Source organism: Parasteatoda tepidariorum, chromosome 2 (assembly GCF_043381705.1).
Source record: "Parasteatoda tepidariorum isolate YZ-2023 chromosome 2, CAS_Ptep_4.0, whole genome shotgun sequence".
Classification (NCBI taxonomy): domain Eukaryota; kingdom Metazoa; phylum Arthropoda; class Arachnida; order Araneae; family Theridiidae; genus Parasteatoda; species Parasteatoda tepidariorum.
In genome coordinates this window covers 31,799,914-31,814,734 of record NC_092205.1, presented here as the reverse complement: position 1 = coordinate 31,814,734, position 14,821 = coordinate 31,799,914, and the positions used below count along the sequence as shown (strand labels likewise).

General features: G+C 29.6%; 1 protein-coding gene across 1 annotated transcript in view; it reads left to right on the top strand.

The window, feature by feature from the left end:
• The window catches only part of LOC107439510 (uncharacterized), a 47,902-nt gene that overhangs the window by 17,426 nt on the left and 15,655 nt on the right, over positions 1–14,821 (top strand). The window contains exon 3 of the mRNA XM_071177433.1: positions 1,126–1,176. Coding sequence (XP_071033534.1) covers positions 1,126–1,176 — 51 coding nt within the window. The remainder of the gene's footprint in view (positions 1–1,125; positions 1,177–14,821) is intronic.

Below are 14,821 nucleotides of genomic sequence, written 5' to 3'. Positions count from 1 at the left end.
AAGAGCGTAGGAAAGTTGATTAGGGGTATTTTATTATTTATATTTTTATTAATTATAGCTCATTTGTAATTGAGTTTAATAGATCTTTATATCAGATCAGTTTTAATTTAGGCAAGGTTTTTTCTAGTTTTCAGTCCCTAAATATTTCAATTCTAAGAAAGAAAATTTTATCTATGTGCTCTGTAATGTATTCCATTAAAATAATTTTTCAGGTTCCACATTTTACTTTTTAGGCACAGTTAAGTTAGGTATTGCTTCATATTCAAGTAATACCAAAATGATATGAAAAATAATTAGAAAATGAATTTCTATTACAATAACAATGAATTTTAGAACATTATTCATCGATTCATTCTTTGTAATAAACAACAATGTATAGTATAACAAATAAACAACAATGTTTTTGTACATAAATTGTTTTGTATAGTATAAATAAATAAATGTATTGTTATGGAAAAACACAATTTTAGCACTACAACAATTTTTTATTTGAGAGTTTGCTAATAATTTTCATTTTTATTTTACTAGTATTTATAATGGTTTTACAAATACTGTAGTAATTTGTAGTATTCTGTACAATTTAAAAATTTACAGTAACCGAATGAACTATTTATTCAGTGATAACAATTTTAAAACACTCATAATTGTTTTTAATAAAAATTTTATTTTTTGCATTTAATTTATATTTGCAAGTTTAATTCGATCATTCTGAAATTTTAAATATTTCCACTTATTTTCATTGCTGAAAAAATGCAAAAACTGCGCAAAAGTTTCTCGCATATGAAAAAAAAATATTTCAACAACTCTTTTGAAATTTAAAAAACAAATTAAAAAATTTATTATATAATGTTTAAATCATAAAGAAAAATTAAATTACGATAAAAAATTCTGCAACTTTTGACATTTTATTTAAAAATTTAATATTTCAAGAAAATTGCAGAAAACATTAGTGTTTCAGAGCATCGATGTCAGTAGTCATGCATTTATTTAGTTTTACGAATTTCTCGAAAAGCATAAAATGATAATAAATATTATTTTCTAAAGACTTTTTAAAGTGTTACATTTTCTAATTTTTATAGTTCTACTTATTATCATAATTCATTGATAATAATTCTTTTTTTCCAGGAATCATTGCCCGAAGTTGATTTTGCCAAATTCAAAAAAGTCAACCATCAGGCAAGTTCTTATTTTAGAAATTTTTAAAAATTCATTTATGGTTTTTTAGTTGAAGCTTGCTTGCACTAATTTTTTTTCATTTAATTAATTTACTATACACAGCCATATCATAAAATAAATTCTGTCATAAAATAAATTCAAGAAATAATTATGCTAATTTTAATTACATGTATTTTTAAAATAATTTTTAGAAATTAAGTTTAAATATTGCTGACTGCAATTATAATAAAATTACATTGGTGTAATGAGACTGAGGAATATGTTGTCTAGCTTATACTAATAAAATGCAAACTTAGGTTAGCTTACCATTTACAAAAAAGCATTACGTGTGTGATTTTTTTAACTGTATACTTTCTCAAATGGATTTTAAATCAGTTGGTATTCCTTATATAGATTAATATCTTAATCGAGTAATTTGTGCACGTTGCTTAAGTAATTTTCTTCGCATTATTTCGATATTTTCTTTAAAAACCCTCTTAGAACTTCAATTTTCTTAAAATGCAATCAGACTTCTGAAAATAATTAATTATTTTATGCCCAATGTCATTTTGTAGAAAATAACTTATTTTCATTAGTCACGCAAGTACTTGAAATATCTTCTCATGTGAGAGTCTGAGAGCTTTACAAGCAAGTAATTGTGTTTTGATTTTCGTGTTCCACTTATAGTGTATTATTTCTGTTATTTATAGCAAACGGAATCCATATGATTTACTAGTGTCTTAAAGTACAATGCTACACAAACATTATACTAATAAAAATATTACTTTTGCATTAAAAACATTCGATAAAAAATAAAACAAGGAACAATTAACAAAATGAAACGCAAGTCATGAACAAAATAAAAACCAAAACGTTTCAAAAAAACCCAACATACGTAATGCTCAAGTAAAAAGTTAAAATTGTTTAGAAAATTAAAATTTTTAATTTTCATTTAAACTATGGCTGTATAGTACGCAAGAAAAAAAAGAAAAACAAATTTTCCTGAATAATTTTTAATCTGATGATAGGATCTTTATGGACTTAGGAGTCAATTTCAATGGTTCGAAAGGGGGACTTAAAATGGTAACTAATTAATGCAGATCATAATTTAAGTTACGTAATCTGACAAAAATACGTACTTAACTAACAAGCAAATGGGTTTTTGATGCTTTTATTACCACACTCCCCAATGTAGATTAGTAAGATTTTGGTTGCGTTGTTGTCGTTTTTTCCTCATTGAAATATTAACATACTATTTTTAAATTGCATATTTCATTTTGAACATAATTTTAAAAATTGTGAATTCAGAACAGAAATTACATTACATTCTGTATAATAACATACAATAGTTTTAAAAAAATGAAAAACGAACAGATAAATTAATTTTAGATGATTTACCACCCTTCTCTGCTCGATTTGTTGAACGATTCTGTTCATAACGAAGCAAACGTTTAACTTAAAAAACAATCATCTGTTCTTGTAAAAAAAATGTCAATTTCACCTTAGAAACATAATGTGTGATAAAATAAGAAAAAAATTAATTAGAACTAATTTTACTCATAAACGAGACTTACATCATTATAGCAGTTCAAATATGAAATGGTTTTTATCTTTCTTGAATTAAAAATTTTTTATACTTATAAAAATTTCTATATAAATATTAAGACTTGTATCTGACAACTTCTAGTCTCTTTCATTATCCTATCTCTCGTTATTTTCGAGGCTAAATTAGCACAAGCTTGTAAAATAAAGATCTCTAAAGAGCTAAATGAAATAAACTCGAATAGTTCGGAAAGTCAGCTGACAAGTGACTCTCAACTTTTTAAAAGTTGAAGTAATTTGGAGCGTGCTCCAGAAGCACCGTGTCGCGAAACTCACCCTTAGTTTTTGATTCGCTACATTTTTCTCTTCCCTCTTATCCAGTATTGCTGAATTCCAACCACCATTCCACCAGTCACTCTACATGCGATAGTAGTCGTCAGAACTTTTATCATGAAACTATTCATCCGTATCTTTCAACGCATGTAGTTAATCTTTAATCCTAATTATTATGACATTAACTAGTTGATATAAATTGATAACGATGCCTTAGCATCGTAACACTAGTATATTTTGCTTTATTTTTTCTGATACCGGAAGCGTTGCACAAAATTCCAAACGACCGGGTTAAACATTAAATTAATGTTTCATATGCTGCTAAATTATTCAAAGCACACTTCATCCCTGGTTAAAAAAATACGTGTAAAATATGCAATCGCTCTTATTCAATGCACTTTGGCATTAATAAGAGAGAATGGATTTTTAGTTGGATCTTAGCCAGAAAAAATGCCCACATGTGCTCAAAAGTTACTCAGTGAATCGGGATAACGATCTTTAATTTGTTTTCAAAAAGCGAGTCATTTGTTAATATTTGTACTGCATAATCGCATTTCTTGAAACAAGTGAGCATGCGTGCTTAAGAGTTGTATTAAAGCGCGAAATGTCACTGTAATTTACTGAATTGGAATGCCAAGTATTTTTCACTTGTTGCTAGACATCAATTAGATTTTTTTATGTAAGAAAAAAACTCTTTTGATTTTTTAAGACGTATGAATGAAATATAATTAGAAATTATAATACCTAACAATAGGTTTTTTTTTTTAAAAAAAGAACTTCATTTTTTAAAATTATTATTATTCTGAAACACGAATTATCCAATTGCGTTTCGTATTGCAAGCAAAACACTATCAGGTGATTGGGTAATCGGTTAACTATACAATGGCGTAGCTAGCGGAAGGCAAAAGGGGCATATCGCTCTTGACACTGCCTTAGAAGCGGCGCCAAATTCATGAAAAATGATTAAAAATGAATTTCAGAGTATACTTATTTCTTTTAAATATACTCAGATTTCTTTGCTTAATTGCCCCATAACTTCTTCAAATTTTTATACGAACTGCCTAAAAATTGAATAGGATGTTTATTAATATGGTAGTTCATTGTTTTGCCCATAGGTTTTTTATTCATTATTTTTTATTATTTTTAACAAATTGTTGAGTGAAAATTTCTTCAGAAAAAACGCTAATCATTCTATAAAAACAATAAAGGCAAAAACACATCAAAGTGTAATAAAAATTGCGCTCATAACATGAATTGTTAAATTTTAAACCGAATTGAATGAAAATTTATGAAGTTATCAAGTTACATTGTCATAAAAACCAGTAAATAAAGTTGCAGAATATTATTCAATATAAAATTTAAGAAAAAAAGTCAAATGCGGTTGATGTACGTTTTTACAACGTCTAAAATTTAAATTGGTCCCAAGGAGCACTTTTTTAAGTCCTACAACATATCGCAAGGATACGCCGATCAACCCTATACCCTGAACTTCACTGGTTAAGAATTTTTACCGATGGATCCTATTTTCCTGATCAGCCTAATGCCTGTACTAAGGAGTTTTGAAATCTTTTCGTCTTTTATCTCCCCGCGGGTACTGAATGAACAGCCTAAGATGGTAAAATTACTCTTCTGGTGATACATTAAAATGCCAAATCTCTATTACTAAATTACAACAACTGGGAAAATCAGTCGCTCTTACAATGAATCCCTTTTCACTGCGGAATTAAAGGTAATGAAATGGCTGATGATTTGACCAAAAAAGGGCACCTCCATACTACAGGTCAATAATAACCCAACCTCTTTTTCAACCTTTAAAAGAGTTCTCAAAAGAAAAGTCTTCACTAATTTCCGCTAGCAACTAATGGAAATAAATTCTAACAAAAAAGTGGAAGGATCTCGAGTCAAATAGCAATATTGACTAGCCGCGACACGAGGGTGGCTCAGTTGCTGCTCTTTATAGTACATAATTGTCTTGACGTTTACTTAAACAGAGTCAAGCTGGCTTCTGATCCATATTGCTCTATATGTAGAGGCCAATTTGCAATAGATGGCCACCACGTGCTTTGTTCTCCGTGGAGCAACTATCGCTAGCCGATAAGGTGTCGGTTAAGGAAGCAAGATATCGAAGGAGAAAATGACTAGTTTTAATTTTTAAATCCTTGTTCTCTTGAGTTGTGTTATTTTTATCGTGTGTATCTCCTCTGGAGAAAGAAGTAGAAGGAATGAAAAAATTGAGGAGACGAAAACAAGGCTATCAATAGAAAAAAAGAAATCCAAACTCTTTACGCAAAATGAATGGCAAGGCTAGTCAGAACTTTGAAATGGGCTGTAGCGCCAGGAAAATGATGATGATAGAAAGTATAAAAATGTCATCTTCGTGCATAAACGCCAGTCTTACATTATTTTAGAATTTTGACCTAAGATCAAATAGGACCTTCATTAGATCCCTTAAAATTCGGCTTGGTACAAAAAATTCCTATTGATCTTGCATTAGGGCTGGCTTGGTTAAAAAGCCTTCAGGGTCAGACCAGCAAAAGCTTATTTTACTATGCACCCAATTATTCAGTGATAATTGGGTGATGAATTGAAAGATATCTTGTTGATAAAAATTGTATCAAAAAATTTAATTATCAGAGTTCACGGCATTTGCAGTTTGTGTAGAGGAAAATATTTCATAAGGCATTTATTTCAATAAAATCATGTCCACAATCAGCAGATTAATAGAAGAGACTATTCGATGCTCCAAGTTTTTTCATTGAATGTCATAAAAAAAAAGAACGGTATTGAAATATTTCAAAAATACTTTTTCATAAGTATACGCTCTATTTCCTTCCTTCAAAGTGATTGATTGTGAAACTTTCACATTTATTGTACAAAATTAGTTTTGAAATCAATAAACCGATATCACATGATGTTTTTATCTTCGCCTTCAATCCATGAAATCTTTTCTAAGGTGTGATCAATATGCAATTTTTGAAATTTAAACAAATATAACAAATTCATTTTTGCTTGTTTTTCTTTTGTTTATTTTTTTTGAACAAATTAGATGTTTTTCGATCTTAAGAAAAAATATCGGCCCAAACCTTTTGAAAAGAATGCAGAATCAATATACTTTTTTGTTGTCCTTCATTATTTTGATGTATAAAAACTGTTTATGCAAGATGGGTGACGTATTTCATCTTTTTTTTTCTAAGAAGACAATTTGTTAAACCTTTTTTTATGGACTGAATAATTATGTCATTTATCTAACATATTGACATTGGTAAAACAAAAGATTGTAACGTAACAAAATAAAATAAAATAAAATTAGAGCTTAAACTTATTATTATTGCTGTTTCCTAATATCATTCAAATCGTATTTGAATTTAATTCCTAACAAAAAACTTATGTATTTTTTTATTTACTTTTGTTAGTTACCTAACTTAGTAAATAAAAAAGTAACTAACAAACTTATAATAACTAACAAAAGTTAGTTACTTTTGTTAGTTATTATAAGAGGGAGTGTCATGAGACATTTTTATAAGACGAAATACAAGTTTAGCACGTACTTTATACAATTACTAAATTGGACAAAATAAGACCTCAACTTCGTTGCTAAAATTGCAAACAATTGGTCCATAGATCTCATAAATTTCTTCCTTGAAAAATCTTCTCGAAAAAAAAAATAATAATCCACTGAGGGGAAAAAAGGCAGGATACGACATTCAAATAGCAAAAATAGGTATATTCCATGATCTTCATTGGTATTACTAGATTATAAAAACTTCATCTGCTTCAAAAATATATAAATAGGAAATGACATTTGACATGTTTCAAGAGCTCAAAAGCAAGCGGTCATTTTCAAAACTTTGCTAGTCATGAAGGAGAAAGAAAAAGTGATTTGAAATATAAAGCGAAAAGTTATGCAGTCACATCAGTTCGTCTTGATGCCGTGAAATCTTGTTTTATACATATTAATGATCATTCCTTTGTTAATGCATATAGTTCCTTGCCACCTCCCCGTAGCTCGTAGAAATGCGTTTTACCCTGATTTGCCTCTCTCTGCCACTGTGGTTTTTCTTGTTCTGTTTTTAATAATTTTTCTCTCTCTCTCGGCTACTGTGGTTTTTCGGGTTTTGCTTCTCCTCTTTATTTTTCCATTTTTCGTTGTAATTTTACGTTTTATATTTCAAATCACTTTTGTTTTTTCTCATTCACGTCTGGCATGTTGTGAATATGGGCACTTGTTTTTGAACCCTTGAAACATGTCGATTGTTATTTCCTATTTTTGAGTGAAGGAAGTTGTTAATCAGCTAATATCTTACCACTTCAGTTCCTTGGGACTATTTGTTTATGATTTTAATAGGTTACTTATCTGCACTAACAACCTAACTGTGGCTGCAACCAAGATGAACATACCACAAAATTGAAAATAACAATTATTAGTATGCGATGCAGGCACATACGCATGTTACATGATAAAACCAAAGAATTAAAATATCTCGAATTTCAATAAAGGTATGTTAAATATTGAAACTTTTACAACGTTAAATTTGATTCCCAGAGATATTGTTTCGAAATTGAATGCATGTAGTAAAATAGTAAATGCAAAACAAACAAAAGGAATCATAAATCTTAGTAAAAATTTACGCTTTACCTAAAAATTGGTAATATCGATAAAATTTGATAAAATTTTTTTTGTGAGTTTCCTTATGCCATTTTAGGGCTCATGTCATCAGTTAGTCATAGTTAGACAGTGTAAAAATTCCAGATCAAATTACAGTAAAAAGTACTGACATCCTGCCTGCCTCCTCCATAAAATTTGTTGTACCGTGAAATCCTTTTTTATAGTGAAAACTTATACCGTAAAAATTAAAATAATATTATAATAATATAACAATAATTCAATGATTTTGCAGTAAGTAATATTAATGCAAAAATAACGATACGTCGCATTTTTTGTTCCGTAAAATTTTGCGATAAAAATGGATTTTACTGTAAAAAGTACCAACACCTATATTGCCGGTACTTTTTTCGGTAGTTTGAAAAGGAATTTTGAACAGTGTACTAAAACTGTTAGGCAGAATCATAGAAGACTGATAATGTTCTGATAACAGTGGCGACTAGCAGCAATTGTTCTCCCTTGCAACGTTAATTTCCAATACTAAATGGTTTTTGGAGCGAAATTGCGAGTTCCAACTGCCCTCTCAAGAGTCTCAGAAATGATCTGTTGGGTTGAGGCCTGGTGAATCAGCAGGCCAATCCACCCTGCGAATATTTTCCCTATACAAAAAATCATCGACTCAATAAGTTCTGTACTTGTCAGGGCCCAATAAACTCCTGAAAAACCAATATACAGTTTAAAGTCATTATTCCTGTACTTCACGCAAGTCTCTTAAAGATTTAGAGAGTTTGCGGCTTGTTCAGCAAGACACTTGCCCGGATCATCGAATCTCCGCTGTCATAATAATTGATTTCTCAGATATTAGAAGACGGATAGAAGGTCTTTGGTTTCAATTGTTTAACTCTAGATTGCCCAAGGAAGTTATTTTGACTGATGTGTATAACAATGATGTGTATTACAATGAAAACAATGATGTGTATAATGACACAATTTCTTAGAATTTTGTGACTTTTCATACAACATTTAATTTTTTTTACTGTTAATATTTACTAATAACTTGTTATATAACTGTAAATAATATAAAAGATATTAAAAATTGATTTTAAACTAATTTCTTTACTCATCAGTTGTTCTTTCACATTTTGACTACTTTTGGGCAATAAAGGTATATCTTTCAGTCTTTCTTGTGTTAAACTTCCATATGGTGAGAAGTTGGGATATGCTACCTTCCCTCCTCTATCCGAGAAATAGATTCTGCTTTATACAAATTATGATTGCATTTACTTTTTAAAATCTTTATCTGCACGCGAACCTCAGTAAACCGAGATTATAATCAAACCTTGCTATGTGCTTATTGTTTCATATCCACGTAACAATTTATGTAACAATCTGTATCTTACGAAAATTGCTAGAGAGCGACTTAGTTTTGGCAAAAGTAGCTTTATTAATATTTCACTTGCATACTTCAGTAAATAAGGGAGCAATATTTACTTTGATAATAATTTTCTTTTCACTTTTTCCGTTAAAAATACTTTAAAAAATAGTATTATATGAAGAAAAAAAGTCAATATTAAAGAAGGTTTATTATTTTCTTATCAACAAATTGATTTTTTTTCCATCTCCGAAATTGAATAATCAATAATTCTCAGAAACCAGGCAATCAATATTTTGTTCAGAGCGGTTTGAAATCTGAGACAAAACAAGGTATCTTTAGCGAATAAAATATTCAATAACACCTTCGTGCATTGTTTAGTTTCAGTCTCTAAATCCATTAACTGTAATTTGCTATTTTCACTTATGCAATAAAATATTTGTTTATCTAAGCTGATCCATATTGCTGTGAAAATTCTTTTAAGACTTTAACCTTTATCAAAAGTGTTACATTTCATTGATCCAGAGGAGGGGAAAAGGGCGGAGTCCCTTAAAAATGCTAAAAAAAATGACATTGTGACAAAAAGTGACCTTCGATTTCTGAATTTCTTTTGGACACCGCCCTAGCACGGCATTTATTCTTTAGAACCCCGTGGTTTATATTTTCTTTACTTGGCATAAACGTGATCTCTCTTCATGCCAATTTTACACCGCCATTTTTCAGAAAAACATGGAACGAAAATAATATAATAAGCCCATTTTACTACATTTTAAGTAGTTCAAAGGTGTTTGGCATTTCATGATCCAGTCGAAATAATAGTACAAAAATCTGAAATACTGTTATATGTATGTTTCGTTTTAATGGCAATATATTAAATTCCGTAGTTTTCTGAGAATATTGGAAAAAAATCGTTACTTGTACTACAGTCTTGGCAGTTTTCAAACATGATGTGCACAGGTGTACTTAAAATTTTTGAAAACAATACAATCACATATCATGTTTTTTTTTCTTTTAAATTTTTACAATGACAAAAAGGAATCTTAAATGGAGTTTTTAGTGTAGATTAAAATAAGGAAACTAATTTTACTTTTGTTAAACCTAAAACGAAAATTTTTGGAAGTATTAAACTTGTTACGAATGCCCGTTTGCTAGGAAACGCAAATTTACAGTTTAATTACTTCAAAACTAATTGGAAATTTTTATTAAGTATTACGTATTGTTAATATTTAAAGACTAGCGTACGGATGGTAGCTGTAAAAGTTACTGCTAATTGTTTTCGCTAAAATAAGTTACATAGTACAAAATAAATCAATACATTATTTTAAATTTATTTAAATAGATTAATGGAATAAAAATTTGGCATAAAATAACTTAACGTTCATTTATTTCAATTGCATTAATGGTTACGCTGTAGCTCGTGATAGCTCGCCAACTCTCAGATCTGTCTCTGTAATGATTACCATACCGTTTTTCATACTATATTCCTAGCCTCCACATTTCACTTTCAGTTCGCTTACTTCACTCTTTTATATTGCATATTCCTAGAAATTAAATAACATCACTGTAAAAAAGTGTTTCTCAAAATTCAGCAAATATGTTTTAAAATAACCCCGAAACAAATAATGATGAAAAAATACTAACCCCATTGCATACAAAATTGGAGCAGCATGTACTCATTTGTGAGCAAAATGCATGCCGAGGGCAGAACGTGTGAGAGAGATGTACGTTGACTGCCGGCAGGAGTCGAACCAAAGACCTCCATTTTTGTAGTAGGATATGCTCTTACCTCCATGGTTATACACCCCGGTACAGTGAAAATTAGGAAGCCTTATATAGTAGCCTTCACAATAAAACGTCATGATATGGATTTTGTTCGATTAAAACCTTTTAAGATATAACTAAATAAGCAAAAAGGGAAAATAAAATTACCAATCTCCTGACTAAGCTATTGTTACTTTATTTTCCAAATTGCAACCGTTTATATCATTAAAGTCAGTAATGTCTTGTGGTTTCCATTAGTTCTTCCTAAACTGGGTATCATGGTGGTTAGAGAGTCGTACTAAGAGCACGGAACCCCTGGGTTCGAATCCTGCTGGCAGCCAAACTTCTCTAGCATATATTTTTCTCTCACGCATTTTCCTTAAAAATTAGTTCACCCTGTTTCTGTTAATCGTTTTCGAGGTATTTCGCCACATTTTCCTCAATGTTGGATAACATTTTATTACAGTGATGTATTTTTAATTAATTGTTAATTGTTATTTTATCTGTAAATAATTAGAGAGACTGATTAAGTATTCAAAATAATATCTGAATTTAATATATTAAAAGAAATAAAGAAAACAATCTTTGTTTTCAATATAATTGAGAAATCAAAAATAAAATTCAAATGAAAAAAAAACCTTATTTTGATAATATACGTTAGTACGTTATTTATTTTTCCCGAAGGAAGGCGGTGAAAACGTATTAAATAATTTCAACAATACTACGAAAAGTTAATTCTTAATATTGTTTAAGACTTTTAAATAGATATTCTTCGTTATTTTAATTGTTGACTGAACACAATTTTTCATAAATTTTATTATAAGAATAAATAAAACTTATTGAAACGTAAATACATTTCATTAATCGTTTAAAACTGCATGCAGATCTAATATCTTTCCTAAATGCTGCATAATTAGGTAATATCAAGCGATAATGTTCTTAATTTTTAGTTCTAATGGACAATTAAAATTAAAATTGTAATAACAAAAAAGAGAAAGTAGAGTATCTACCACTACTGAAATATAATTTCAATTCACTAGTATATAAGACATGTTAACTTGATTCAATGGTATATAAGAAAGGACCTCAAGGATACACTTCAAACCAACCGACGGGAGTAGGACTCGATTTTATGGTCGGGGTACCTTTTCATCGATGAAGGTTGACATCGTCGATTAGTGCTATGTCCCCTCAGAGATTAATATTAAAAGGAGATGGTTCATATATAATTTATAGATAAATATCATTTTAGTATTTATACTTGAATCTTTTTGGTTTATTAATGAATTTTCTGTCAAATAAGAATGCATGAAACCAAGACGACAGTTATCGTCTGGTGAGTTTTAGAGGCATAAAAGAAATGATAAATATTATTAATTACACTTTTTAACCAGTAGCGCTAAATCTAGCGTTGATATATTGTAACAGAGTTTTAGTTATCGTCAAATCAAGTATTTTATAATACATTTTAGTTCTGATTTGCTTCAAAAAAAATTCTTTAATTATACAAATGGGTAAGGAGTTTATTACCGGCTTAAAATATATCGGTTTCAGATTTTTGTTCTATTTTACGCTGTAGACTATTATTGTTCGATATAGTTCTCGTGAAAGCGTCTGCAGAATTTCGGGAAATTACATTTCCTTTCGTTTACTCACGTATCAGCAGAATCGATTTTGAAGAATATGCTGTCTACAGTATTCGGAATAGAACAGTACGCTTTATTTCTGAGAAAATTTTGCTGCGATTTGTAATTGAAATAGCTTTTCTTCTTTACAATATTATCAACTGAATTATACGCCTACTTTCCAGAAATGAATTCATGATGTTAAACGTTGCTTCATATCACTATTGAATCCTGTTGATAGAAAATATTATAAATGTTTGTTGGCCGATTTCAAAAGTTAAATAGGAATTTACTCGAACAATCTATGAAATTCAAGAATTTAAACTTTTGTTGTTAATAAGATGATCTGAAAGAGAGTGAATAGGTTGAATCAGAGGTTCCCAAATGTTGTTCCGCGGATTCCTAGGGTTCCGTGGGAGAGTAAAACGGGGTACCGAGACTATTTTTACTTAGTTTTTTAACCCTTTTGAGGTCTGTAATTATAGTCAGATCCAACCAATAATCCATCCTTTACTTATCATTTCGATCACCTATACAAAATTATTTAAAATAAAATGCCAATGAGAGAGAAATGTCAATTTTTTAAGAAAGAAATATATATAATTTTGAAGGGATATACATTTATTAAAAAAGGAAATTTCACATTGAAATTTTCAAATCAAAATAAAATAAATTCGCCTATGGAGATATATATTTCTCTAATAACCATTTTCAATTGTTATAGCAGTTATTTTTATTTTTCATTTTACTCCAAAACAAAAAAAGAAACAAAATTTTAATCTAGATTTAGCTTCAAGACTGCAAATTCATCTGTAGAATATGAAACCAAATTTAAGATTATTAATGATAAGACGATGAAAATATGCCATTCTTCTTGCCACAAACAAGTACAAATGGAAGTACTTGTTTACGTACTTCCATTGCCACAGTTTTGAAAGCTGGTGTTCGGAACCTCTATGAAAATCAAGTTGCATTTTTTCCCACTTTATTCGTAGCACCTTTTTATTATTATAAAAAAAATTTTATTATAATAAAAAAATTTGTCATTCCTCTTTTTAAATAAAGTCTGTAAGTCAATGCAAAAAAATTTTTTTCCCAGCAAATCTTATCATTTTCAAAGATTTAATAATTAACTAAAATATCAAAATCTAGTGGCAAATCTTGAGGAATAACGTGACAAGTGAGTTTTTTAGGTTTAAAAACATGTTTTGAGTGGTTAGCTACTTAAATTTGAATCTTACTCTTTCTGCAAATTCATTAAGGTGATTTTTAGTGGAAAAAGAATGTTTACGCAGAACATAACTTGGAAAAGAATGTTAACATAACTTGGTTAGCTATAAATCCACTTCGTTAATGATTAATCATGCAATTAAGACAGCACATATATCATTGCTAAAAGAACGAACAAAAGAAAAATCGTGGGGAAATGACATCCTTAATCTACCCGATTGCCCAAGAAGCAGTGCTGTAGCTGTCTTTCGTCTTGCTACCAAGCACGATTGCTTATACGCTCATCTTTTCCGTCTTAAAATAGTGGATAATCCTGCCTGCCCCCTCTGCCGCAGTGGTGCGACGATGGATGCTGAACATCTTCTCAACTGTTCAATTCTCGCAAAGAACTGCATCTACTCCCGATACTGGGAGGCCAGAGAACTTTTGTTCAATTTAAGTTCTTGATTTAATTTCTCTGTTTGATGTTTTGCTTTTGTTTTTGTATTTTGCATATTTCATATCTTTCTGTATTTGTATTTTTCTTTTCTTTTGATCACTGTACGGCGTTAGGATAATGTCTATATCTCCTGCTGCATTAGAAATAAAAAAAAAGAATGTTTACGTACTTCCATTGTCACTTTTTCGGAAGTTGGTGTTCGGCAGTTCTATGAATATCACGTATCACCTTTTGCCATAGCATTCGTACATATTTTTTCTTATTATTAAAACTCATAAAAAATGTTAAAAATAACATCAAAAGCTATTGCATATTACAACTTTCGAGTCTTTTTATTGCTATTTTTAAGATAAAATAAATGCATTTGTTAGTAACAATAAACTATCCCGATAATTTCGTTTCCTTCATTTTCTTTCATTCCTTATTTTTCTGTCTTTATTAAAGTGTAGCAAAAAGCTCTAACGAATTTTCTTCAAGCTTGAGCTATCCTCAATTACCAAGTAAATAAATAATAAACTGTGCTACGGATATATTGGAAATGTTAATAGAACCAATAATTCCCATCAAACAAAGTACCGCTCAATATTTTTTATGCTCCATCTTAATAATAACTTGCCTGAAAGGGCAACCACGTGATGAAATATTTATCGTCCGCCTTTCATCGGTACTTGAATGTCGCATTATTTATTCATGTGAGAACTATGCAGCTGTCATTCTAACCTTTTAAATTATGTTTTTCGCCTCAGTACACATTTAGCTTG